Source organism: Natrix helvetica (assembly GCF_964273705.1).
Source record: "Natrix helvetica genome assembly, chromosome: 4".
NCBI lineage: Eukaryota > Metazoa > Chordata > Lepidosauria > Squamata > Natricidae > Natrix > Natrix helvetica.
This window is the reverse complement of record NC_138550.1, coordinates 166,542,261-166,569,691: the sequence shown is the minus strand read 5'-3', so window position 1 is coordinate 166,569,691 and position 27,431 is coordinate 166,542,261. Positions and strand designations below refer to the sequence as shown.

Sequence of the window (27,431 nt, the reverse complement as noted above, 5' to 3'; positions counted from 1 at the left end):
AAAGCGCTCCATGGCTTAGGCCCAGGGTACCTGCGAGACCACCTACTGTCACCAGTAGCCTCCCACCGTCCAGTACGATCCCACAGAGTTGGCCTCCTCAGGGTGCCGTCGGCCAGACAGTGTCGGCTGGTGACCCCCAGGGGGAGAGCCTTCTCTTTGGGAGCGCCTTCCCCCTTTTGCCTCCATCTGTTTCCTGGAAGCCTCCCCTTGGTGTGGCTTGCTCCTGCCGCCGGTAAGTGTTTTAAACTTGTTGTTGGGGCTTTTAGAGGCCTGATGCCATTATGGCAGCCATTTTGGGCCTCATGTTGCAGAGAACCCCATGGGCTGGGGCAGAAGCCGCTACAGGTCCTCGATCTCATCTTTGCCATCCGGGGGGCAATCCCTTCCACAGTGGCAGATGCGAAGAGGCTCGGCGGGTCCAGAGCGGCGGGTCACGTGCTGCACCGTGTGGTGTTGCCAGCAGCCGCGTGGCTTGAAAAGGGGCCGGAAAGGTCTACCGGCAGCTGCAATCATCACACGGAGGCCATGAGTGACTGGGAGAAGCTGGTTTGTGTTGCTGGTTGGGTGGGCTGAGCAAATGGTGTGGAGAGGCCTGATTTCCCCCCGATTGTCTCATGGGGAGGGAACTTCCAGTGGGATCTGGGAAAGGCCCACAGCCTCTGCAAGGCTGCGAAAGACCATGGCTGCTGGGAAGCCTTCCAAGGCTTTACAGAGAGATGAAGAAAGAGGCACAGGGCCCTGGAAAAGCAGGTGTCCAGGGCTGAACAGAGGGGTAGGCCTAGTTATCCCCTGAGGTCTAGATCACCCATTAGATCTAGGTCTAGGTCTCCTCCAAGGGGGGATTCCCCAATATATCTCAGGGAATATGCAGGGGATATTTTCCCTACCCCCCCCCCACTCCATGGTAGACCAGGGACCCTATCTAAGGGATCCTTTTCAATGCAGGAGGGCCAGGGGGGATAGTCCCACTAGGCCATCCTTGGCTCCACAGCCTGATGACTGTGCACAGGTGGGGAAGTAGGATTCGTTCATTAGAGACATGGAGCAGCTTCCTGCAAGCATTCAGAAGTTTACTTCCTCTGCAATTTTACATGGAATTTCTATTGGGTTACAGAAAGGGACTGCGAGCCCGGCAACTGTGGCAAAATACATTGGGGGGGGGGAGCAGTGCTGCCCAGGCCAGGCCAAGACCCTCCCCCTCAGGTGTGCGGTGGCCAGTTTCTCCTTCTCTGGCTAGTGAAGTTTCCATAGCTGGGGATCAGTTCAGAGAGAAGTAGATATGTCCGATGATGAGGATCCCTCAAAGCCTGAAGCACCAGCATTCTCAGGTTTGTTTCTCCTGGATTTGTTCAAATCACTGTTGCGCAAGGCCGGGGCCACAGCACAATTGGGTGAGACGGAAAGTGCCAGATCAGGTGCCAAGGAAGGTGGCCCGGAAAAGAAGCTGGAGGACCAAGTTTACTCAGAGCCTCCTCCAGCGAAGGAAGATATCCCTGCCCCTAAGTTGTTCTTAGAAGTAGTTAAGAAGCAGTGGGAAAAGCCAGGGACCCCTAGTAGCAGTGATAGGAGATTTTTTAACATAGAGCCTAGTTTTTCTGAAGCTTTGCAGGTGCCCACAGTTGACCCTCCAGTGGTGGCATTAGCTTCCACGTCTACGGTGGTGTCTGGCAATGTGGCTGACTACCTGAAGACCGATGACAAGAAGGTGGAGCTGACTCTTTGCAAAACATTCCAGTCTTCCGCGTGGGCCATCAAGGCAGCTGCCTCAGTGTCGTTCTTCAGCCGCATGGCTATCCTTTGGCTCCAGAAGATGCAGGAGCAGATTCCGCCAAAGGAGGTGCGTACTCATCGGGATCTCAACAAACTGCCTTCTGTCACACAATTCTCTGCTGACGCCACTCTGCATGCCATGAAATATGCCTCCTGAGCGATGGCATTCTTGGTGACCTCCCGGCGTCTCCTGTGGCTGCGAGGGTGGCAAGCTGAGAACAAGGCAAAATGGCATCTGGCCTCATCACCTTATTCCGGGGGATCCCTTTTTGGTGCCCGTTGGACCCAATCCTCGTTGAGGACAAAAATAAGAAGAAGTTTATGCCCATGCCTGCTTAAGAAGTCGGAGCAAAAGTCTGCACCTTACTTTTGGAAGCAGTCCTATCGTCAGTCAGATCAGGAAGTTCAACAAAGCAGCAGGTATTTTTCGAGATCAGATAGGCAGTCGGATAGGCCCTACACCAGGGATAGGCCTAGGTTCCAACCCCAGGGGAAGAGTGGTGGCGGCTTCCCTCCGAGAGAGCGCCGTCAGGATCCAATGTTATCTCGATGACATCTTAATTCAGGCGGCATCGTTTGAGCATGCGAGGGAGGACATTTCGTTAGTGGTGTCCATGCTCCAACCATTAGGTTTTTCAGTTAACCTAGATAAGAGTTCCCTGGTCCCCACCACCAGGATTCTTCACCTGGGAACTATCATAGATTCCAGGTTGGGGAAGGTGTTTCTCTCCCACGATCGTAAGGTTAGTTTATTAGCTTTAGTTAGACAAGTTAGAACTCAGTGTTTTGTTCCTGTGGTGGTGCTCACCAGCTTGCTGGGGAAATTCATTTGTTGCATAGATGTGGTTGGGCTCGTCTGCACGTGAGGCCGGTCCAGTGGCGTCTCCTGCTGCATCAGAGGTCCAACTCCAGCAATTCCGAGGAAAAGATTCAGGTGACGCCACAGGTTCAGCTGTCGTTGAGGTGGTGGCTCTCCCCGGCGCTGCACAAGGGTTGCAAGTTCAAGGAGCCGGAGCGCCTTCTCCTGACCACGGACGCCAGCTTGTACAGGCGGGGAGCTCTCTTGGAGTCCCGGATGGCGCAGGGCCATTGGACCTGGTTGGACCTGCAGCACAATATAAATTGGCTGGAGCTGCAGGTGATTCACTTGACACTGCGGCACTTTGGATAGATCATATATTTGGCCTTAGATTTTCATTTTTATGGCTATTGCTTTCTGGGAATCCCCCAGGTATGCTCTGCTGAGGTGTTCCATTGAAATGTAGTATGAGGACGGTGCTTTTCAGAGCCTGGATTTAGCTTTGCAGCTACTGGTAATAATAACAGGATTTAAATTCCCCTCTGACTAGTATTACAAACATTAGCTACATCCACTCAACAAAGGAGTAGGGAAAAAAATTCATCCTCCTGTAAATAAGATGCTTACCAGGTTTCCCGCATAGAATTGTGTGTAATGCCGCTTAAGAATTGCCGCTGAACATTTCCTTCTGGCTTCTTCATTGGAAGGAAAATCTTAAAACCTGGAAATCCCGGGGGAATGTTTGATATTAAGTCAGTTCTCCACAAAGCAAGTTTTAAAGTCTGGCTTTGACACATTGTGGTTTATCTGGCCTTTAGGTGAGGATGAACTTTTCAGATAAGATAAAATAACTTGTCAAATGAAGCTGTCAGTTTGCTAAATGTTGGAGAAACTTATTTTTAATTATTTGCTGCCTGACTCCCAGTGACTCTGGGCAGCATCCGTCATACTTGCCAAAGGTCAGGATGAAATACCAGTTGGGTGGAGGACATTTGAATTTTGGGAGGAAACTCATTCCAGAAGTATAAGGTATGGGGTGGTATAAGAAATGAGTGTTGTGGCCCACCAGCGGCCAGTGGAGCTGGCAGCAGATTCGGACAGTGAGGAGGTTGGGGAGGAACATGGGCCAGTCCTGGAGTCTGGGGAAGGCTCTGAGGAGGGCTCTGTGTCGGAGGCAGAGATGGGGCCAGAGCCATATGCCAGTTATCAGCTGCCTTCAGAGTCAGACATCAGTGAGGCAGACGAACAGCTGGAGCCTGTTCCCAGTGTGCCCATGTGCAGAGTTGCCAGATGAAGGGAAGAGTTAAAGAACAGGGGTCGACTTAAATGGCCCCTCCCAGAGGAAATAAAAGAAGAGCAAAAAGGGAGTGGAGTTTGCAGGAGACAATTAGTTCACTTAATTGGTTTGTGACTCTCCGAGACTCCTTGCCAAGTTTTGCAGATATCATCCTGGCAGCTCTCCAAGCCAGATAAGGTCTGTGACTGTAAATCCTCCCTTGAAAGACTTTGTTGGATGTGAATGAGCAGAATTCACAGTACATTAATAAAAGGGGTTTTGTTGGGACAAGGAGTTTGCTTCATGCTCTTGGGAAGCCCAGGTCAGAACATTCAAATAACTCTAACAATGAGAGCTGAAGAAGCTTCTTGGCTAAAATGCGAAATGTCTTCAAAGAAAAAATCAGAAAGTCCAGTTGCTTCTTGAAAAAGTTCCTTTGGGACAACTGTGACCTGGATGACTGAGAATCTCCATAGATATTTGGATGAAGGATTAGAAAAAAGAGTTATAACTGGCAAGGTTGAAAGGAGTAGAATGAAGGGAGAACAAGACAGGTGTCAAAAGAAATTAGTAGAATGTCCTTGAAAAAGAGTTGTTATATTATTGGAAATGAAGCTATTTGTTTAGTGACCATTCACAGGTACAATGGTACCCAAAAAAGTAACTTATGACCAGTCACTTATGACTGTTGCAGCATCTCCATAGTCGTGTGTTCTAAATTTGGGTGTTTGGTGCCAACTGGCAAGTATTTAAGACAGTTGAAGATGTTGGTGATTTAAAAATCCAAGGTGAGCTGGAAAATGTAGGTGATGCTTGGTGAATGTTTGGGAGAGAAGATGAGCATGATTTAGAGCAGTATCGAGTTTCATATTTTGCAAAAATACAACTCTTTACATTTCCACTGAATTAATTATGCATCTGCCCGAACCTTTGATTTAAATATTTAAATCATACCAAGTTAAATTTAACTTGTATGAAAAATTCACGAACGGACATTTTCTGAGTATATTCAACTTCCTTTTCAGTTTTGTAAATGTTAAAACGCAGTATTGTTTAAGAGAATAGATCAGTGATCTATTCTATTTGTATTGTATCTATTTATAGCCATACAAATAGAATCATTTTTCGTTTTACTGAGCTTTCTGTGGTTTTTGTTATTTGTTAATATCTTAGGAAATCCAACAACACATTATTTGGTTCAGACCGTAAAGTGTATGCTAAATACATTAGGAGGATGAGTACCATAACCACAAAGTGCAGATCTGTTGTAGGAGTCTAGAAATGTGTGTGTTTGTGCGTTAGAGGCGGAATTGCTCAAGGCTTTTCAGGATTGAACTACGTCCTATCTAACAAACTGGGAATTTAGCAAATTTTCAGTATCTCTGCAAAGTTGTGTTCATTAGCATGGGCTGAAGGAACTTCTAACGATAAGCGGGTTTTTTTTAAAAAAAATAAAAGGGTGAAACACGTCTCTATAACAGTTAAACTTGTACTGGTTTTGCCCTATTCCCTCTTATCATTAAAGATGCGTAAATTGTTTTTGAAGCAAGGGTGTGTTTTGATTTCTGCCTACTGTGAAATTTGAGAACTCCTGGGTATTTAGAGAGTTGACAGGAGGAGCCCAGAGGAGCAGACATAGCTACAACAAGGGAATTAAGCACCACTTCTTTCACTTCAGGCTTTAATCCTCTGCAAGGGGAAATGCAGGTTCTTGGATTTCTAAATTGTGCAAGTAATGGTAAGTATACATATTTATTGGATGACTGAGGAGCGATCAAGTAATTTTGGGGGGGAAATGACTAGCCGATTGTGAGGAACTTTCTGATGAAAATGAAAGTTCCATTTGTTTTTCAAATGTCTGGTTTCTAAGTTGTAGTGAAAGCTCTTGAATAACAGGGAGGTAGTAGCATAAAGAAAACTTCATCTGAACTTTCTCACATTCCACGTTTTGTCCCAGAATCGTTTCTTTCCTCTAGGTTTAATTGATTTTTGTAATAATTCAAACTGTAAACTTGGAAAAATGCACACTAAGTTGTTAGGATTATGGGGCACGAATAACAGACACATGGTATGGATGAACTCTTATCTGTGTAGGTAGTGGCTGAATATTGCCATATAAAGAAAACTTTATTCCTCCCATTTTTAAAATACTATTTTGGACAAGGTGTGCTTTTCCTGTTCTGTCTAATACTTGTAGAACAGAACTGGGGAGGAAGTAAGGAGCTAATTTTTGTTTTCTTCTTCTTCTTCATAGCCTATATTTGTAACAGCAACTGATGTGTCTATTCCTGTCTACTAATTGTTGGAAGTATACTTTTCAAAATATTGTTTAGAATGTCAACAGCATTAGTCTAACCAGTTCAACTGCAAACCACCCACCCCCACCCTCCATATCATTGCAGTATCTTCTTTTCCCTACTTCGTTTTAGCTACTGCCATGCATGTTTTTTCCCCACCCACTCACTGCCCAAATATACTTGTTATAGTCTGGACTAGGAGCACCAGAAGCTAGCAACAAAACAGTTGTGAACAGGACAATTTGTAAACAATTTGTGTCTCCCTAAATGCATTTTCTTTATTTGCAAAATATTTCTCACACCTTAGAATATTGTTTTAATATTTTTTTTTACAAATTTATCTATTTGGCTAGCGATAATCTGTAATTGGGTCATTATGTCCAACCAATACGGTAGCTTAAGGCTGTTTTTTTATTGGGCAGAAGGGGAAGTTTTAATAGGAAATGGTGCCACATCCAGGTGATACAAGTTGAGCTGAAACCTTTGAAGGACGGATTGTTTACCCTGTACCTGTGCTTAAGAGTATATATAATCTTGTTTTGCACTACTGCTACAGTCACTTCTTGGACCAAGACTGTAAAATACTGACATTCGGCGTGACTGATTAGCAGATGTTGAAATGTGTACAAGCATGTTTGTGGTCTAATTGTCTCGTGAATGTTTCTGCAAAGAGCTTTTTCCCTTGCTAAAAAGCGATCACTGGCAACTCAAGGTGATAATTGCTACCTTCTTAATTGCACAGCATTTGGACGGTTGATCTAAACAGAATAAAATTATTGGGATGTTATAAGAAGTTTATCTTCAACATAGCAATTTCCTTCTAGTTGATGTCTGAATTTGTGTCAAAAACACTGAAAAATGATGACTCCTTTGGGAATTGAAACTGGGAAGGAATTTCTACCTACTATTATTACTATTATTAGGTACCTATTATTCAGAAATAATATTCTGAATAATATTATTTCTCTAAATGTTTGATTCATTTCATGTGTGTAGGTATCTTCTTTTGGTGGAAGAAGTAGAAATTATATAATTAAATTACTCACATGTTTGTTCTACCTGTAAGATATTAACTTCAGTTTGAAGAATCATATCCAAGGCATTGATGCAATAGATGTCCCTAAATAATAAAACCAAAGAGAAAATAGACACATGATTGGCCAAAACCTGTGGGATAGTTGTATCATTACCCAACTAGTTCAAAAAACATATAAAGAACTACTTAAAAGTTTGCATGAAGGAATATTCGCTATATAATATTGTGTTATCAAACAAAATGGACTGACTCATTACTAATGCTTACCCATAGTCAGATGTTTTTCAAATCTATTTTAATTCTTTGTTTCCCTTTGCTATTTAATTATTTTCAATGTTTAGTGCTGAAGACCTTAAGTGTGCTTTTAATATCCTAATTCAAAAGCATTATCTATGTTTTATTTATTTTAAAATAGGTACTTTCCCTCCCAATAGCAGAATCTTAAGAATTACAGTTTAATATATAACAGATGAATATTAATTGTATAACTATTCAGGGAATATTTAACTTTTGAGATAATTTTTTTTTATTGTAGAGCTATAACTTCCATGTAATACAGAACTATTTATGTAATAAAATGATCCTATTAAAACTGAAACCAAAAACTCAAACTGTATTCTTAGCAGATTGAAATAACTTGTTTGTTTTAGGGTTTAAAGATGTGGGACCACAAATCAGAAGATTTTAGGTTATGAATCTTATCGCGTCTGCAGATAACCCCCCAGCCGCCCTGGTTAGGGTGACCCTCTCCTTACTTAACCAAGGAACTGGGGAAGACCCCTTGCAGGGTAGGGCTGAAGAATTTGTTCAGAATCTGCAGGATAAAATCACTCAGATCCGGACAGGCTTGGACTCTGACTGGGTAGATTCGGGCGAGCCGACGGGGGTGAATCTTGAGGAGGCAATCTGGGATAGGTTTGACCCTGTGACCCCCAAAGGCATGGACAGGATTATGGGGAGACTCAGTGCTGCCACTTGTATGCTGGACCCGTGTCCCTCTTGGTTTGTTTCGGCTTCCCGGGAGGTGACACGAGGCTGGCTCCAGGCGATTATCAACGCTTCATTGAGAGAGGGGTTCTTTTCCACCGCCTTGAAGGAGGCGGTGGTGAGGCCCCTCCTTAAGAAGCCTTCCCTGGACCCAGCTTCTTTACCCAACTATCGTCCGGTCTCCAACCTTCGCTTTGTAGCAAAGGTTGTCGAGAGAGTGGTAGCACGTCAGCTTCCCCAGTACCTGGATGAAGCTGTCTACATGGATCCGTTTCAGTCGGGTTTCAGGCCCGGGTACAGCACGGAGACGGCATTGGTCGTGTTGGTCGATGATCTCTGGCGGGCCCGGGACAGGGGCTCCTCCTCTGTCCTGGTCCTATTAGACCTCTCGGCGGCTTTCGATACCATCGACCCTGGTATCTTACTGTGACGACTCGGGGGGTTGGGAGTGGGGGGCACCGTTTTACGGTGGTTCTCCTCCTACCTGTCAGATTGGTTGCAGTTTGTGTTGACTGGAGGGCAGAGATCGACCCCCAGGCGCGTCACTTGTGGGGTGCCCCAGGGGTCGGTTCTCTCACCCCTCCTGTTCAACAGATACATGAAACCGCTGGGCGAGATCATCCGTGGTTTTGGGGTACGGTATCATCAATATGCTGATGATACCCAACTTTTCATCTCTACCCCAAACCACCCAAACGATGCCCTCGACGTGATGTCCCGATGCCTGGAGGCTGTGCGGATCTGGATGGGGAGGAACAGGCTCAAGCTCAATCCCTCCAAGACTGAGTGGCTGTGGTTTCCGTCATCCCGATTTGTACATCTTGTTCCTTCTTTGACGATAGGGGGAGAAATTTTAGCCCCCTCAGAGAAGGCTCGCAATCTGGGAGTCCTCCTGGATACGCGGCTTAGTTTAGAAAAACACCTGATGGCCGCGTTCCATCCTGACGTACCAGGTGAACCATTTACCAGGTTCGCCTGGTACGTCAGTTGCGCCTTTTCCTAGATCGGGATGCTCTGTGCACAGTCACTCATGCCCTCGTCCTTTCTTACCTGGACTACTGCAATGCTCTCTACATGGGGCTGCCCTTGACGAGCACCCGGAGGCTTGCACTGGTTGCCGGTTGTTTTCCGGGTGCGATTCAAGGTATTAATTATGACCTTTAAAGCGCTCCATGGCTTAGGCCCAGGGTACCTGCGAGACCACCTACTGCCACCAGTAGCCTCCCACCGTCCAGTACGATCCCACAGAGTTGGCCTCCTCAGGGTGCCGTCGGACAGTGTCGGCTGGTGACCCCCAGGGGGAGAGCCTTCTCTGTGGGAGCACCTTCCCTCTGGAATGAGCTGCCCTCGGAGCTTCGCACAATCCCTGACCTCCGGTCCTTCCGACGCACCCTAAAAAGTTGGCTTTTCCAGCAAGCCGGCCTGGCCTGTTAATTTTAACACATTTTTAAATGTATTGTCCTATAAATTCGGGGCGGGGGGTGGATATGTATTTAATTTCTTTTGGGGGGGGGGTTGTGTGTTTTTTAATGTTGTATGCCGCCCTGAGTCCTTTGGGAGAAGGGCGGCATATAAATCCAATAAAAACAAAACAAACAAAATGTTGCCAGGAAAACTGAAAGGGCATATCCATATAATTCTTAGGGGTGACTGGGGTGGGGGAGAGACAGTGAAAGTCTTGAATAACTATCTAACATTTCCAGTGATTGTCATAGTATGGCCAGGATGCCTACAAACCAGGCATAACAGTGGCCATGTTGGTAGTGGTTCATGAGTATTGAAGTCCAGCACATCAGGAAGTCAACAGGTTAAAAAGGGTAATCCTAAACATGTTTTCATGTTTTCTTTTAAATCAGATTTGAAATGGGACTTCCTTTAGCCTAAATAGGACTGATGATACAAAATCAATATTTATTAAGAAGACTAGATAGCAGCAGATAGAAGGTCCATACAGAGAGTGGTAAGGACAGCTGAGAAGATTATAGGAAGCTTGCTTCCCGTTATAAGCAGGATGCTGCTTATAAGTTCTATGTGCTTAGAGCTTGAAGCATTGTTAGTGACACCCCCCCCCCCCACTTCATGGCTTGTTTCTGTTGCTTATCTCTGGAGAAAATGTTGAAGTACCTATAGCAGGACTACTATGGTAGATTCTGTAGCAGCTTTGTTCCTTATTCCATCCATCCTGTAAATTTGCACGATCTCCCCTCCCCCCCCCCCGGGCTATATATATGTATACATTCGAAACAGACTGTGATGTTTCGTATAGTGTACATTTATAGTGACAATAAAATTCTATTCTAATTCCTATTCCAATTTCATTCCATTCTCTTATAATTTGGGGCCACTGTAGGGTCACCAACACAAATACAGCCTCTGGGTTTTTGCTAGAACTTGAATGAATTATATTTTAATGTGCTTGTTGACACAGGTCCAGTTATATGAATGTTAGCCATGTATTGCAAGTGTATGTGTAGATTTGAAAATGTGACTAGATGAAGACATTCAAAGACAAATTCTTTATGAATTCCCCATTTTGCATTGTTGAGAAATTGCTGAAAATGATGTCAGATAAGTGCATATTTACTAAGAAATATCTCCAGATGAGGTATTTTACTATACATTAACGATAAAAAGTTCCCGAATCAAAATAGCTTAAGTAAATGGATCTGAATTCATACATGCTAAAATGGCCTTGGAGGAAACAATACATTCACTGTTGAAACTGCTTTCTGGAAAATGCCTCAGAGCTTTCAATTACAAACCTTAATATATTTCACAAAAAATAAAACAAACACCCCTAAAATTTTGTAATTTTATAGTATTTGCCAAAGGAGTGGGGCAGAATGACAGAAGCAGTGTCCTACATATTATATATACAGTGCAACTTCTTTCCCCCTTTTGTGTGCACTGCGGTGTTGCACGCAACATGAAAGGACCGAGCTTTTCTCATTTTGATGAAAGTACCAAGATCCTACAGACCCCAATGCTGTTACCTCCCACCACGGGAAGGTAGTTTTCTCCCTTTTACTGTTTCTCTGCTCAAAATTACATTCATGCTCACTATTGGGCAGCCAATGCATTTTATAAATACATTTATACATAAATAAATTCACAAATTTTTTTCTCTTTCTTTGGTTGAATGAAACTAGAAAGAGTGCAGAGAAGAGCAACAAAGATGATTAGGGGACTGGAGACTAAAACATATGAAGAACGGTTGCAGGAACTGGGTATGTTTAGCTTAAGAGAAAGAAGGACTAGGGGAGACATGATAGCAGTGTTCCAATATCTCAGGGGTTGCCACAAAGAAGAGGGAGTCAAACTATTCTCCAAGGCACCTGAGGGTAGAACAAGAAGCAATGGGTGGAAACTAATCAAGGAGAGAAGCAACTTAGAACTGAGGAGAAATTTCCTGACAGTTAGAACAATTAATCAGTGGAACAGAAGTTGCCTCCAGAAGTTGTGAATGCCCCAACACTGGAAGTCTTTAAGAAGATGTTGGATAGCCATTTGTCTGAAACGGTATAGGGTTTCCTGCCTAGGCAGGGGGTTGGACTAGAAGGCCTCCAAGGTCCCTTCCAACTCTACTATTGTATTGTATTGTATTATTGTATTGCATAGAAATTTGAATGTGTACACTAGTACTGTCTTCAACTCTAGTGCTTGTTTCTTCCTTGAAGCCTGTTTTTCCTTTTTTTAAATTGTGTACAGTTGATTTCAATGCTTTTGTTGCAGTTATTGTGGAGTTAAAAAAACATTCTGAATAGTGGATGCATAGAAAAAAGGAATTATTTACAAAATGGTAGTACAGTTAGGGCAACTTATTTCATTCTGGTTGTATTCAGGAATTTCAACCCAAAATCAATTTTGTTGATGCTAAATCATCTTGCTTTGCATCAATAATTTAAAACCCTAAAATAAACTTGCTTTGAGGGAGGATTTACAGTTTCAGACAGATATGGAGAGAACTCTTTACTTGAAGGGGAATTTGTTCGTTATTTGTGTCAGCTGATCGCTCTCTGATCACAATTTGTTAGCCTCAAGTTCACAGCAGAATGGAATAGCAGTTGCTTTATCAAAATCTTCTTTATGAGGAATGTTGTTTTCATATTCAGAAAAAAGGAGTTAGTTGGTCCTAGAAATGTAGTGGTTCCAGTCTTCTGTTTAAGTTCATTGCTGCATTGTGTCCTAACAGCCATTTGCAGCTTGATAGCATATTCACAGATTATGTCAGAACAAATTATCCAAATATACATAAAATCTGTATAATTGCCCGGTTTGTACCATTTGGGAAAGCAATTAAAATGAGTTAAGGAAAATTTCAACCTCTGAATAATTCATAATTAATCTAGCATTAATATAACTCATTCTCTTCTCCCGGCTTTCATCAGGAAAGTGGTTTTTTTTTTTTTTGCAGCTTTTCTGGAAATGGATTCATTTTGAGGTTTTGGCATAAGTCTTTAGCTTTGGCAGGCTTAACCATTTGACTATATATTTACTTGTTGGTGGCAAGGCTACTCCACGTGATGCAATACAATCATATCAGCAAATGGATTGCACACTTATCTCTCTAGGAAAAAGCAGGGAGTTTTTTAAGCTGCTTGTTTCCCACAACACCAGACAGATTCTGTGCAGGCGTGAACCTGCTGCCTCTGGGTTGCGTCATGTTATGACTAGATGAGATAGAAGAGTTTACATAACATATATATCTGTGCATGGTGGTTCCAGAAAAGTCAGGGACATTGATTATTTTTATACTACAGACTTTCATTGTTCCCTCTGCTCCAGTTCTGTGTTTGCCTAATAGATCAAATTGTATGTGAGGGCTAAATGAAGAATAAAGACTATGCATGATTTTCTATATTTATTAACTCATCCGAACAGGGTAATTTTTGAAAACTGGTTTATATTCTTTAGGAATCAATCTCTTGTAGAAGAATTGCTCGTTTTCTTCTTTGACTAGCGCTATCTCAGTATATTTAGATCAAAGAAGGATTTCATATCTTTGGTAGGGATATATAGTCCCAAGCTGTGGTGGGATTCAGCCAGTTCACACCTGTTCGGTAGAACCGGTTGTTAACTTTCTAAGCAGTTCGGAGAACCGGTTGTTGGAAGAAATCTCCTCCCTGCCCCCTCCCCACTTTACAGGGCTAATCCTGTAAGGAAGGCAAGAAGGAAAGAAACATTCTGGTGTTGTTTCTAGACTCATCTTTATTACCCTGCTTACAGAAACTGCCTCTCTGGTTAACCCTTATTACATTGTAACAGCTAAGGCGAAGCACTCATCGACCTGAGTGACCTTGAGTTGGCCACGCCCACACAGTCACATGACCACCGAGCCACGCCCACCCAGCAGGTCATTAGGGCAGAGAACCGGTTGTTAAATTATTGGAATCCCACCACTGGTCCCAAGTATGCTAGGCCTTTAAATTTCTATTTGATCAGGGAAAATCAATTGGCAACAAGAGGTGATGGATTTTGATTGGGCTTTTATTTATTACTTTAGAGTATTTGCATGCCATTCAGTTTCATAACAGTCTAGAGTGGCTTGTAGAAATAAAAAGAAAATGACAATTTAAACAAATTTAAAATGTTGCAGAAAAATAAAATATTATGAAATAATAAATATTATATGTTAAAAACTATTTCAATTAAAATAACTTTATAATACTAAAGGATCTGGGTAGACAAATATATTGAACCTCCTAAAGTTAAACTGTCAAAAAAGGGGAGCTTTCTTCAGTTTCAGTGCAATGCGTTTCACAACATGGGCCCTTCTGCAGAAAAAAAATAGAATTAATTTGAATGACAAATGTATCCATGATGGATCATGAACTAAAACTGCAGAGTAAGCAATAGGAAGTAGGAGGTCTTGCAAGTAACTTGGTCCTAACCAAGTAAGATCACATATTGCATTCTGATAGTGTATACATAAGGCTCAGAAGATAACTAGTGAAGCTGTTTGAACATGGCGGTTCTGAGGACCTTCGGAACGGACCACATCCAGCTACGTTGTTGCCTTCTGTCCTAGTTGCAATTCTGAACTGTTTTGTGTATGGGCATTACAATAACCAACCTTGAGTGCGTAACTAGTGAGTCACTGAACCCTGTTGTCTGTCTTCTAAATAAGCATGTAATTGGCTTATCAGTTGCAGCCATTAGAAGGTTTTCTTTGCCATTGAGGTTTGCTTGTTTGTTTATTAAATTTGTTTGCTGCCCATCTTACCACAATCATGTTACACTATTGTCCAGCATCAGTGCTGGATTCAGGAGGACTACAAAGCTGCAACCCCAATTCTTCAACAGGAGTGTAATCTCATTTCAGAGATGGCATTCCTCCATTCATTCTCCAGCTCTGAGATTCAATGACTAACATGCCCTAGGAAAACACAGGAGGAACAGAGATTGCAAAAGAGATATACTAGCCTAAGGGGAGAGGGAAAACATGAGAAGGAGGCCTAGATTAATGCTAATTTAATTACACCAAGGATATATTGCGCTAAAGCATTCCTTTGGCAGAGACGGTTTCAAAGCTACCATGATGGCAAAACTATGCCATGTGTGCCACAGGTGACACGCGGAGCCATATTCCCTGGCATGCCAGCAGTCAGCTCCAGCATGCATGTGTGCACTGGCCAGCTGATTTTTGGCCTTCTGGAAGGCTGGGGGAGGGCGTTTTCGCCCTCCCCAGGCTTCAGGAAAGCCTCCGGAGGCTGGGGAGGACGAAAAATGCCACCAACGAGCAAGAAAGTTTGGGAACGAATCTCCAGTTGGCCCATTGGGCCTATTTTTCGGCCTCCCCAGCCTCCGAAGGCTTTCCTGAAGCCTGGGAAGAGGGAAAAACGGGCCATCTGGAAGTTCAGAAACATCTGTTTCCGGCTTCTGGAGGGCCTCCAGGGGGGCCAGGGGAGGCTGTTTTTGCCCTCTCCCAGCCTGGGGAGGAGTCATTTGCAAATGTGCGGGTGTGTGTTATGCGGACATGAATAGGTGGGCGGGGAAGATTGAATTGGTGTGGTCACGTGTGCATGCTCACAATTTTGGCAGAAAAAAGTTCACCATCACTGCCCTACTAGCAAAGAAAGCAAGTGACTTTTGTTTCTTAAATTCGCCAACTTCACAAGTGCGGCCATCAATCTTGAAAGTCTGTCAAAACAGTCTTTATGCACAATTCTTAACCAGTGCGGTGAAAGTAGAATTGCTTTGAGACATGCTTCTCTCATTTCCTCTTCTACTTTTTCCATTAGACAATTTATCCCAGGTTCATAGGAAAAGGGAAGTATCACTAAATGTCGCGGATATGGAGGATACGTGGCTTCAATACTGAGAATCAGTGGAGGAAGCCAGATTCTTTTAACAACCGCATGAGTGACTTAACAACTGTGGTGAAAAAGGTCATAAAATGAGATAAAAATTCACTTAACAACTGCTAGCAACAAAAATTTAGGGCTTAATTGTGGTCGCAAGTACCTGTATTAAGCAAACACACCTCTGCCTCTGAATGCCCCCTCCAGTCTCCAGGTTAATAAAGCCAGTTGATACAAGTGGAAGGTATTTACTTACCTTCCCTACCAGTTTGCAAATGGGACTGTGCATGCGTCTGCGCATGCCCTTGGCCTTTGCACATGTGCTTTGGCTTTAAAAAGTGACTAAATGGATGGCATAGCACCGGGGCGGGTGGGCGGGGCCAGCCGCAATTGCTGCTACCGGTTTGGGCAAACCAGTCCAAACCAGCAGAATACCACCTCTGAACAAACCCACTAACTCTGCAGGGTGCCTAACTACCAAGCGCCCCCTTTGGTCATCCAGTTAATTACTGTTTCCAGTAACTCCCAGTGTTTCCAGAAGGAGCAAAGAAAACAGTATAAAGGTAAAAAACACATGAGAATTGTAAACTTATGTTGAAGTTTAGTAGAACACTTAGTTGAATATTTTATAATTATCTTGCATTAAATATACTGGTACTTTTTTTAATTGTACCGACAATTCAATTTTTTTAAATTTTCAAATGCTAATCCAGAGGTAGATAACAATTTTGAGATTTATAAGCATCCTGATTGATTGATTGATTGATTGAAAGATTGGTGGCATTGATGTCTAAATGTTTAAAATGATGTAAAGTGAAGCAAAATACACATGGTAGTTGTTTTTTTTAAATTAGAGACTGAGTTTAGTTTTCTTCTTGTTTTTGAAATGGTGTCGCATCGAATGTAGAGCTTATACCTCAAAATGGCAGGAAAGCATATCACTGAATTCCAGCAGTTATGACCTGAGGTAATATGATAATGGCATATTGGCACATATCTTTTTTAAAATGTAATTTTAACTCAAGCAAATCAAATTATCTCAGATATCCTGGAATGTAATGGCCGTTGACACTTTATAGGAGCTTGAAAATATTATTAATAAATAACGCCCTTAGACATAGTCCGGGTGTCAAAACATCACATTAAGCAGTATTGCTTTAATGTAATATTGACACCCAAATTATTAGATCTGTCAGTTGTGACTTATCATCAAGCAAAATACATCAATCCGACCAAAATGTTAAAACTGAAATGCAACAGCCTTGTTGAATAAATAAAAAGAATGAAGAAGTCTTCAGCCACCATTATAGTATCCTAATACAGTGTATGCATAATATGTTGGTTCCAGATATGACAGCCACAGAACCAAATTATTTAATCTACGCTTTTAACAGGGCACTCTTAAGTCAGATAAAAATTCCTCTCATCAAAATATTGGGAAATGGGGTAAAATAATGGTCCCCTAGTGCTCTATGTTTTGTTGCTTTCTGCAGTGTCACCTTGATGAAAATTACTCAAACTTAGTAATTATAGTCTACATTATATGGGCACAATTTTCAGAGAACAGTGATATACTAATTGTTAACATTAAGCAATCTGATTCTACACTTCCAATAATGCATCAGAAAAGCTGCCATGCCATCCTCTTATAAATAAGTAGACTTGCTACCATCACACAAGAGATTACAGTGCTACCAAACTGCACTTTAATGTACTTTGAATGGTAGATTATAAGAATACGTGGGGATCAGTGGCTCAGTGGCTAAGACGCTGAGCTTGTCGATCAGAAAGGTCGGCAGTTTAATGGTTTGAATCCCTAGCGCCGCGTAACCGAGTGAGCTCCCATTACTTGTCCCAGCTTCTGCCAACCTAGCAGTTCGAAAGCACGTAAAAATGCAAGTAGAAAAATAGGGACCACCTTTGGTGGGAAGGGAACAGCGTTCTGTGCACCTTTGGCATTTAGTCATGCCGGCCACATGACCACGGAGACGTCTTTGGACAGCGCTGGCTCTTCGGCTTTGAAACAGATGAGCACCACCCTCTAGAATCGGGAACAACTAGCACATATGTGCGAGGGGAACCTTTACCTTTGACCTATAAAAATACACTGATCTACAACTCATTTTCCCACCCGAAGGCTTTCAAAGCAACTCACATTCCTCCACATAAGTCCTACTTGAAAGGCAAGAAATAAAGGAATTTAAAGCAGGGAAGTTTCTCAATGTTACTTAATGACAGGAAGTGTCATTGATCTGAGACACTAGAATGTCTTGGCAGTCCTATAATGAGGAGGTATAAAAATGTAAAACAATACACTTGTTCAATCTTGTGAAGAATTTCTTGCGAAGTTTTTCATCAATCAAAATACTATCTAATCCATATTAATCTTCCTTGGTTATGGGTGTGAACAGACTTGACCTACTTAAAATGCAGGAACCAACAATGCAATGGCTTAATGCAACCTTAAAACATATTAAAAAGATGGGCATGATTCAACTAGCTACGTGACTTACGTCACATTTAGATGCAAATTCCTAAAATGGATAATAGAAATTGTCATGTTACTTGCTTGCTTAATAAATCAATTTCTGCTTCAAATCAGAATGTTTTCAAATATCTCTCCTAGCATCTATATCCCAACAACTACGTCAAAACTGATCAGTAAACATTATTTTTCAATGTTTATAGGCATATAATCTCAAACTGGTTTCCCCAGTTTCTTCTTTTCAAAATGGTTATTACAATTTTATCCTGCTATAAAAAGTATTAAACCATGACAGGACATCACGGTGAAACTGTCAAACATATAATGACACCCACTCATGTCTTGTCACATAACAGCCAGTCACCAAATGACCAAATTTTGAAATGTCCCATGGGGATGCTACAATGGTTGTGTGAAAACTGGTCATAAGTCACTTTTTTCAGTGCTGTTGTAAATTAATAGTTTTACGTTGAGAACTACCTGTAGTAGATGTTATCTCTGGTATCCTGAAATAAAAGTTGACCTGAATGGCCATCACCTTTGGCCGGTTTCATCCTCTGTGTGTATATAAGGCATTTCCATATCCTGAGAGATTTCTTATGGGTCTGAATTGTGGCGATTTGCTAGTTTCCTAGAGCAGGTGGCTCAGTGGCTAAGACGCTGAGCTTGTCGAGCAAATGGTCGACAGTTTGGCAGTTCGAATCCCTAGCGCAGTGTAATGGAGTGAGCTCCCATTACTTGTCATAGCTTCAGCCAACCTAGCAGTTCGAAGGCATTTAAAAATGCAAATAGAATAATAGGAACCACCTTTGGTGGGAAGGTAACAGTGTTCCATGCGCTGGACAGCGCTGGCTCTTCGGCTTTGAAACGGAGGTGAACACTGCCCCCTAGAGTCGGGAACGACTAGCACATCTGTGCTAGGGGAACCTTTACCTTTACCTAGAGCAGGGGTCCCGAATCATTGGTCCATGGACTGGCACTGGGCCACAGCATGTCAGAAGCCCTATCTGTGGGATGCAGGCAGCACACACAACCACATCCCTTGCAGTCCGCGGAACCTGTCCCCGGTGCCTGAAAGGTTGGGGGCAGCTATCCTGGCAGTTAGCCAGTTCAGCCCAAGTGTCAGTCAGAAAAGCAGAAGTGGTTCTTTGTTTTGTCATGAGTCATATGCAAGTTACTTTCTTTCTATGAATGTATCCTTTTAAGCATTCCTCAGAAATTCTCCCATGTAGCACATGTTGTTGGAATATAAGGGTAAGTGTGCAAAAGAGAAACAACTGATGCATGTTGATGACAACTTGCTAATGGACTTTTGACCACAGTGCTAAATCCAGAAGGCTTCCTGATGTCTGAATTATTAAATTTCACAACTTTCCTAATTTGGCATTTTAAGCTAAAGGTTTTATGTCCTTTCTCAAAATGGGAGGAAATGGGAGGGGGCTGGGCCACTACTCCAACCTGTTCGTGGTTCCGAAGAGTTCGGGGGCTTGGCGAGCAATTCTGGACCTCAAACGTCTGAACCGTTTCCTAGTGTACAGACATTTCAAAATGTCTTCACTCAAGTCTATTCTTCAGGGCATCAGGAAAGGGGACTTCCTGGCATCGGTAGACTTCACAGAGGCCTATCTTCGCATCCCAATCTGCCCGTCAAACCACAGGTTCTTACGGTTCTCACACGGGAACCAACATTATCAGTACAGGGCTCTTCCGTTTGGCCTGGCCTCGGCCCCCCGCACCTTTACGAAGGTGCTGGCGGCAATGGCAGCACACCTTCGGGCTGTCCCAGTGAGATTACAATGTTACCTGGACGATGTCTTGGTCCAGGCGGGGTCCCTTCCGCGGGCGATTTCAGACCTCCAGCTCACCATCCGGACTCTACAGTCCCTGGGGTTCTCGGTGAACTTTCCCAAGAGCCATCTGACTCCCTCCACTCGCATCCTTCATCTGGGGACGGTGATAGACTCGGAGGAGGGGGTGGTGCGTCTGTCTCAGGACCGTCTGAACGGGTTGCGCCAGCTGGCGGGAAAGGTCCGCGTAAGTCGGTCCATTTCTGTCCTCACGTTATCGCAGTTGCTGGGCAAGATGGTGTCGTGCATTGGGATAGTCCCATGGGCCAGGCTCCACCTCCGTCCTTTGCAGTGGGAGCTCATTCCGTTCCAGAGGGACCGGATGAGCAATTCGCTTCGCACCCTTCGTCTCCCGGCGGGGGTGCGCGCTTCCCTTCGGTGGTGGACGTCACCGGCCATCCAGTTGGGCTGTTCCTTCTGGGAACCGAACAGGGTAACTGTCACCACGGACGCGAGCTTGTTCGGGTGGGGAGCTCTGGTGGGTTCCCGCCTGGCTCAGGGCAGGTGGACCCAGACAGACCTCCGACACAATATCAATTGGCTAGAACTGAAGGCGGCCAGGCTCACCCTCCAACACTTCCGGTTCTCGGTGGAAGGCCGGCACGTGCTCCTTCTGACAGACAATGTGGCCACCAAGGCCCACATCAATTGTCAAGGGGGGACGCGGTCTCGAGCACTCTGGCTGGAGGCTCTGAGGCTGGGCGCCTGGGGAGAGAGGCATCTCTTGTCCTTAGTCTCGGAACACATCTCCGGCCTTTCGAACCACCAGGCGGATTGGCTGAGTCGAGCCACTCTGGACAATGGCGAGTGGCAGATCCATCCGGACCTGTTCCGGAGGATTTGCCAGCGGTTTGGCGCGCCCCTGGTGGATCTTTTCGCGTCCCCGACGAACGCACATCTGCCCCAGTTCTTCTCTCGCTTTCAGTCCCGGGGGGCGGAGGGGACGGACGCTCTCAGGAGCAGGTGGCCGGCGGATCTCCTGTACGCCTTTCCCCCTATTCCGCTCATCCCGGGGGTTATCAGGAAAGTGGTGGCGGAGAAAGCTCTGGTCATAGTGGTGGCCCCCTTTTGGCCCAGGCGGCCTTGGTTTGCGGATCTCACCCAGCTGTCGGTGGCTCCTCCGTGGAGGATTCCACGGGAGGAGGTGATCTTGCGACAGGGGGTCCTGATCCATCCGGAGCCCCAGTGGCTTTATCTAACCGCATGGTTGTTGAACGGGGATTGCTGAGGGCGGCTCAGCTGTCCTCGGGAGTCATCAGCACCATTGAGGCTTCTAGGCGCCCGTCCACAAATCGTATCTACAACTCAACTTGGGATGCGTTCGTGAGGTGGTGCTCCCACAATCAGGTTTCCCCGGCTAGAGCCACCATTCCTAATGTGTTAGATTTCTTGCAGAAGGGCTTAGAGGGCGGTCTGTCTCACAACACCTTGCGGCGCCAAGTGGCTGCTCTATCGTCAGTTCTGGGGGGAGTGGGTTCCTTCTCGCTAGCTCATCTTCCCCTAACCAAGAGGTTTCTCAAGGGGGCGGCTAATCTCCGGCCTCCCCCTATCCACAGGTTCCCCACGTGGGACCTGCCCCTGGTCCTCAAAGCCTTAACGGGGGGCCCGTTCGAGCCGCTCAGGTCGGTTCACCTCAGGTTCTTGTCCCTTAAGGTAGTTTTCCTTGTGGCGATCACGTCCGCCCGGCGTATCTCGGAGTTGGGCGCTCTATCATCCAAAGATGACCTCTGTCATTTTCATTCGGATAGGGTGGTGCTTCGGCTTGACCCCACCTTTCTTCCGAAGGTTAACACTCCGTTTCACAGGGCCCAGGAGATTGTTCTGCCGGACTTTTGCCCGGGCCCATCTTCGGATAGGGAACGGCTCTGGCATCGTCTTGATGTTCGTCGGGCCTTGCGCATTTACCTCCGGCGGACGGCTGAGTTCCGCAGGTCGGAGGCCTTATTTGTGTCCTTTCAACCCAGGACCTTGGGCGCTAGGGTGTCTTCTGCCACTATTGGCCGTTGGCTGCGTCAGGCCATCCAAGAGGCTTATGCGGCAGCAGGGCTATAACGGCCCACTCCACTAGAAGTGCCGCGACTACGGGGATAACGGCCCACTCCACTAGAAGTGCCGCGACTACGGCGGCGTGGGCCACTAGGGCCCCCCCTGAGGACATTTGCCGGGCCGCCACTTGGGCGTCCCCGACACCGTTTATCAGACATTATCGTCTGGATTTGTTCGCTTCGGCGGATGCTGCCTTTGGGAGAAGAGTGTTACAGAGGGTGGTAGCAGACACTCCCCTTGGGCCATAGTTGTTGGTTAAGTATCCCTCCCTTGGGACTGGGCTTTGGTATGTCCCACAGGTGACCACTCCCCCTCCCACAATGGAAAAAGAACGTTGGTCTTACCTGAACGTGTCTTTTCATTGTGGTAGGGGGAGTGGTCACGACCCACCCTGTTTGAGGTTAGGGCCAAGGGGAGCCCGGGGTCCCTCCGGGGAGGGAGGTTTGTGTTGTTTATGTTTATTTTTCAGTTCGACTATTCGCCTTCGAGGAACTGGGGAGGCAAGGAAAGCCAGGAGTATTTAAGCGTTTGCTCTCGGTCTTTTGGACCAATCAGGCTAAGAGAATACCCACAGGTGACCACTCCCCCTACCACAATGAAAAGACACGTTCAGGTAAGACCAACGTTCTTTTTCTTCTCAGTTGTAGCTGCGGGTGAGTGCATGCAAGTTTGTGTATCAAGCTTTAGTGACTGTTTGCTAAGTAGTTTATCGAAGAAACATAAGAGTGCCCCCTTTTTGTCAAAGGAAAATTATAGCTTCATTACATCTTACTTGCTTCTCTCTGTGAGAATACATAGGGAAAGTTTCAGAGAGGGTTATTGATGTAGGAATAAAAATAAATATTAGATCAGGAAACTTTCAGGTGAACAGGAGGAGAAACACAAAATTTTGAACGGGAAGAGATTCAAAAGGACTGTTACCCTGTTAGGATTTATCGTGGCTGTAGCCAGAGTTAGCAAAATACGTTTACCCATCTGGCAGGCTGGAATTGTCTCGTCAGCTGAAGCTAATGGACTTAGTGATGGATGCCTTTTGTTTGCTCTGCCGGACTTTGGAGTGAAAGGAGACAAAAGGAGTTTCACCGGCTTCGCTGCAGCTTGTGATAAGCTCACAAGGAAAGGCTACTGTGTTGTGTGCTGTGTGTGAAATTGGAGGGCGGGGGAAATGATGAGCAACACTTTTAACTGCCTGGATTTAACAATTCAATATAAAAGACTGAAGTAGGGTGGGGGGAAATCTTTATATGAGAAAACCCTGCATGGAAAGACTATATTGTGGTAAATTGCTAATAAGCTGGTGCTGCCTTTTGGTATAGTAGAGTATAGTAGGGTGTAGTTACTGCCTTTCACCAATCTTCCTCTTCTTTTTCCTCCTCCTCCTCCTCCTCCTCTTTTAATATATTGGACTTTAATTGCGTTTAGAGTAGATACATTTAAATGCATTTTGGTGGATGTATTCTAAGTATGGGTTCAGGTTAGTTTGTACAGTGCCTTTTCAAAATAGCAACTTGTGCACAAAGCCAATTATGAACTGCTAATTTCAGGAAAATATCCTAATAAATAGAAGTATTACTGTATATATGATAATTCAGTCTAGCTAGAAACATTGAAATAAGTTTCAACAGTTGCAAACCATGTGAAATAATTTGTTTAAGTACTTTGTGAAGATCCTTGGAGCATCTCTTCTATTTGTGTGCATAATATATGATTAAATGTAGCCTATATTGGCTGCGACAGATGGCCCCTGACAGACAAGGTGAACAAGCTGTTCTTCAGCCCTCTGCTTGAGAGTTTGGGGGAAACAGCTTGATTGAAGAAGAAATAAAAGATTGAGAGGCATTTCAATTCAAACTTTTGAGTATGAGCTCTGAGATTAAACTGTCACGATCATTATTATATTTAATTTCATCCATAGCTTGTCACTACTTTATTCTCCCAGATTACCGTGTACTTGATCCCATGTGCCATCTTTGCATTTATAAAACTGCATTCTCATTTGGTTATTGGCTTTATTAAAAATGTTTGGCTTGGATCTTATTCCTTATCAAAATGGAAAGCTTGAGGGGGTGGGTGGGGGAGCTCTGCCCCACAATATAGGGGAAATAGTATTATCAGCAGAGTAATAGTTTGGAGAAAAGACTGAAATGTAGCTGTGATTTTTTTTAATATTTTTTTTTATTTTCAAAACAAACAACAAAAAGAATCATTCTTTACATACTGTAGAAAGTGTATCAATTGGTTACAAAAGACCTTAGTGCATCTCTTCCACAGACATCAACCATAATTCATATATTAACTCAGATATTTATACATATTAACTCATTTTAACTCAGATATTACCATAATTAACTCATTTTAACTCAGATATTACCATAATCATACCTCCATTTTCATTTGACTATAATTTTTTTAAATATACCAAGATTTAAAACATAACCACATACTGGCATTTCATTTGATATTTCTAAAATCCTCCAATAACAATGAATCCTTATGACCTATTCTAGCTAAACATCCATAATATTTAGTAACAAAACTTTCTAATCCTCCTTTCCAAATCATTGTTTACAATTTACATTCAGTTTCCTTATGTTGTACCCATACATACATACATACACACACACACACACACACACACACATATATGTTGTTATCATTATCCTTCCTTTATTTGACTGTATCCTGTATCATAACATTTTCTCCCCTAATAATCAAAACTTAACTAAATTTAACTTAGTTCTTTTTTTATTAGCCTTTGTATATAACCAAAAAGATTTCTAATCTTCCTTTCATGGGTACGATTCAATATTCATATCTAATTATTACTTATCATAACAATACATATGTATACATTATTATCATTATCAATTATTTATTTGACTATATCTATTATCACTAAATTTGACTAAGTTTAACTAGTTTTAAATTATACGCTTCCATCTATCAACCTGTATCTTTCCAGTAGCAAAATAGTCATATGTCTTCTGCCATTTGTGGTATCAGTCCCCTAATCATCTCCTTAATCAAATTTGTATGGACTCCTCTTAGCAACTCATTGCTTATTAAGTCTCTCATGAAATTTCGATGCCCTTCTTCTATTTCCTTAATCAGCTTATCTTTAATTGTCAGTAGTGTTATCAATGATGTTGCTAATAAAAATTCTCTCTTTAAATCCATAAATTCTTTTATTTTTTCTTCTTCTGTATCTTGCCATCTGGGGTAGAGTTCCCCTCCATTTAATTCCTCTTTCAGTGTTCCACTCTTTCCAGTTCCAGACACAAACCAATCACCATAGATATAAGCGGATTTAATTTCTTTATCATTTTCCTCTTTGGTTTTTAGGACTCTAACCTCCATGTTTTCCACTTGATAAACATCTCCAACTTCTTCATCATATTTTAATGTTAAATGCTCTAGGTTTTCCAACTTCTTCTCCGTCCTCTCAAATGTGTTTGATAATTTCTGAATTTCTAACAATATCTTTTGCAGGCTTAAAGTTTCTTTCTGTTGTTGTAATTTTGCCATTATCTCCAGCTGACAAACACTGCTGCTCTGGCTTGGAAGGTTTTTACAAGATTAAGCATAAATTCACAATAAGGTCTTATTTTCACTTTTCTCTGGTTAAAGATATACTTCAAAGGAACATCTGTATGCTTTTCTATATAAAACCTTGGCACTTCAAGGTCTCACTGTTCTCTCTATAAACAAACAGTGAGACCTTGAAGTGCCAAGCCAGAATAATCAGTGAGGAAAGTAAGAGTGTTTTGTTTCCAATACACAAACCTCCAGCCTCTGAGTAGTAGTGTTTTTCTTTCCCTCTGTTGTTACAATTTTCTTTGTTTCCTTTTGTATCTTTTTCATATTCCAAGTTAAAAAAAAGTCAAATTCTTGAATGAGTTAGAGAAGAAAAGGGGGAAAAACGCCCACAGTAATGAAGAAGGAGAATTTCAGTCCAAAGGTTAGAAAGAATAATAATAAAAGGAAAAAATGGAAGAGGAAAACTTAATCCATTCGTTTTAAAAGGCTTGCATAAATTCCATCCACGAACATAGCATTTAAAAAGTAAGATAACCCACTGTCTAAAACCATTCAAAGCTTAATTCCGCCGCTTATTTTTTCTGTTCTCAAATTTAAATTAACTAAGTTCTTTATAGCCAGTCTCTTTTAAAACGGTAAAAATTCCTCACCAGCTGGAAACACTTTCTCTTTCCGTATCCTTCCGTTTTGGAGCTGCCCCGACTTCATCAGCCTAATAGCTGGATTTTTTGTCGCCGGCTTGAAGAACTTCTCTTGGATCGATCAGGGACTTTGTGATGTGCCTGCGATCAGCAAGACATATTTTTCCTGTTCACCGTTTCTGCGAGACGGTTTAGGTCTGATTGGACCACTCAGTGACAAAAGTATCGGCTGCGGTCTTGGAGCATCGAGACCGCACGTCCGTATCGTCGCGACGTTGGCTCCTCCTCTAGCTATGATTTCTTAAATGCAAAATTTAATACAGTATTCCTAATTTGCTCGAAGAGTCCTTCAGGGCGTTTGTGCACCGATTAGGTTGGGAAACGGGCTTGCATCTTAACATGAAAATTGAAGCACTGAAGTTCCTGGTTTACGAGCTTCAACCTTCAGGTGTGATAACATTTATAAAATATATTAATTGCCTTTCCATTCAAGTGCCCCCAAGCAAAATGTTTGATGAAGATGTGCACAGCGCTTTAACTGTTGCCCTGCAAGGAATCTGACATGTGCTCTATTCCTGTAGTACCTGGGAGCAGAAATAAATGCAAACCTTTTGATTAAAGTAGGAAAATTTAATTTGGGTTCTATATTCGTTGTAACAAGTAATATATATTTTTACACAGACACACACTCAAAAGCTACATTTCTTTTCTTGTCAAGAGGTACCCCGTCAAATAAAGAGACTATTAATACTAGTCCTTGAAGTTAAAAATTGTTATGCAATATTGAGAAAGCCCCCAGTGTTGTTATGTTAATGCATGTAAATTGATTAATCTGCCCAGGACAATTAGGAGAAGATACACTTCAACTGTTTAAACATGGACATGCATTAATAGTGCTATGCTGGATAGGTTCATTCATAAGCACACCGTTATATATTAGTTTTGAAAATGTAACTGTTGTCAGTGCTCTTTAGTTTTTGACCTTTGCAAATACTTCACAATTTTCTGAAGATCAGGAGCCAAGATTTAGAAATTCCCGCAAGCAGTTAGATTATTGAGACAGTTGACAAATTCAGCCACACCAGGAATGAATTTGGTTTGACAGCAGTCTCTGGAATTTGTAATGAATTGAGAGCACTTCTTTTAAGATAGAAAGGGGAGCATTGCCTCCAGAGGGGTGTGTTTGTGTGTGTTTGTGACAACCACTGGAGAGACTATTTAAAGAAGCAAATTATCTACTGCATTATTTCTCCACGTTTTGAAAAGCAGTTTCTACATCATTTTTTCTTTTTAAAGTCTCATAATATTTTAAATTTTGTTATTGACTATGCTTTTTATGAACCCTGTTACCAGTGGTGGGTTGCAGGTGGTACGCCCCGGTATGGGTGTACCGGAGCCTGCCCGGAGCA

General features: G+C 43.1%; 1 protein-coding gene across 5 annotated transcripts in view; it reads left to right on the top strand.

Annotated features, from left to right (window-relative positions):
• Positions 1-27,431, top strand: part of PTK2 (protein tyrosine kinase 2) — a 265,732-nt gene that overhangs the window by 44,908 nt on the left and 193,393 nt on the right. The window contains exon 1 of one of the 5 annotated variants that reach the window (XM_081951048.1): positions 5,485-5,583. The exons of the other annotated variants lie outside the window; for them this stretch is intronic. Within the exon in view, the coding sequence (XP_081807174.1) occupies positions 5,547-5,583 (37 nt within the window). The 5' untranslated portion in view covers positions 5,485-5,546. Of the gene's footprint in view, positions 1-5,484; positions 5,584-27,431 lie in introns of those variants that run through there. 5 annotated transcript variants of the gene reach the window in all.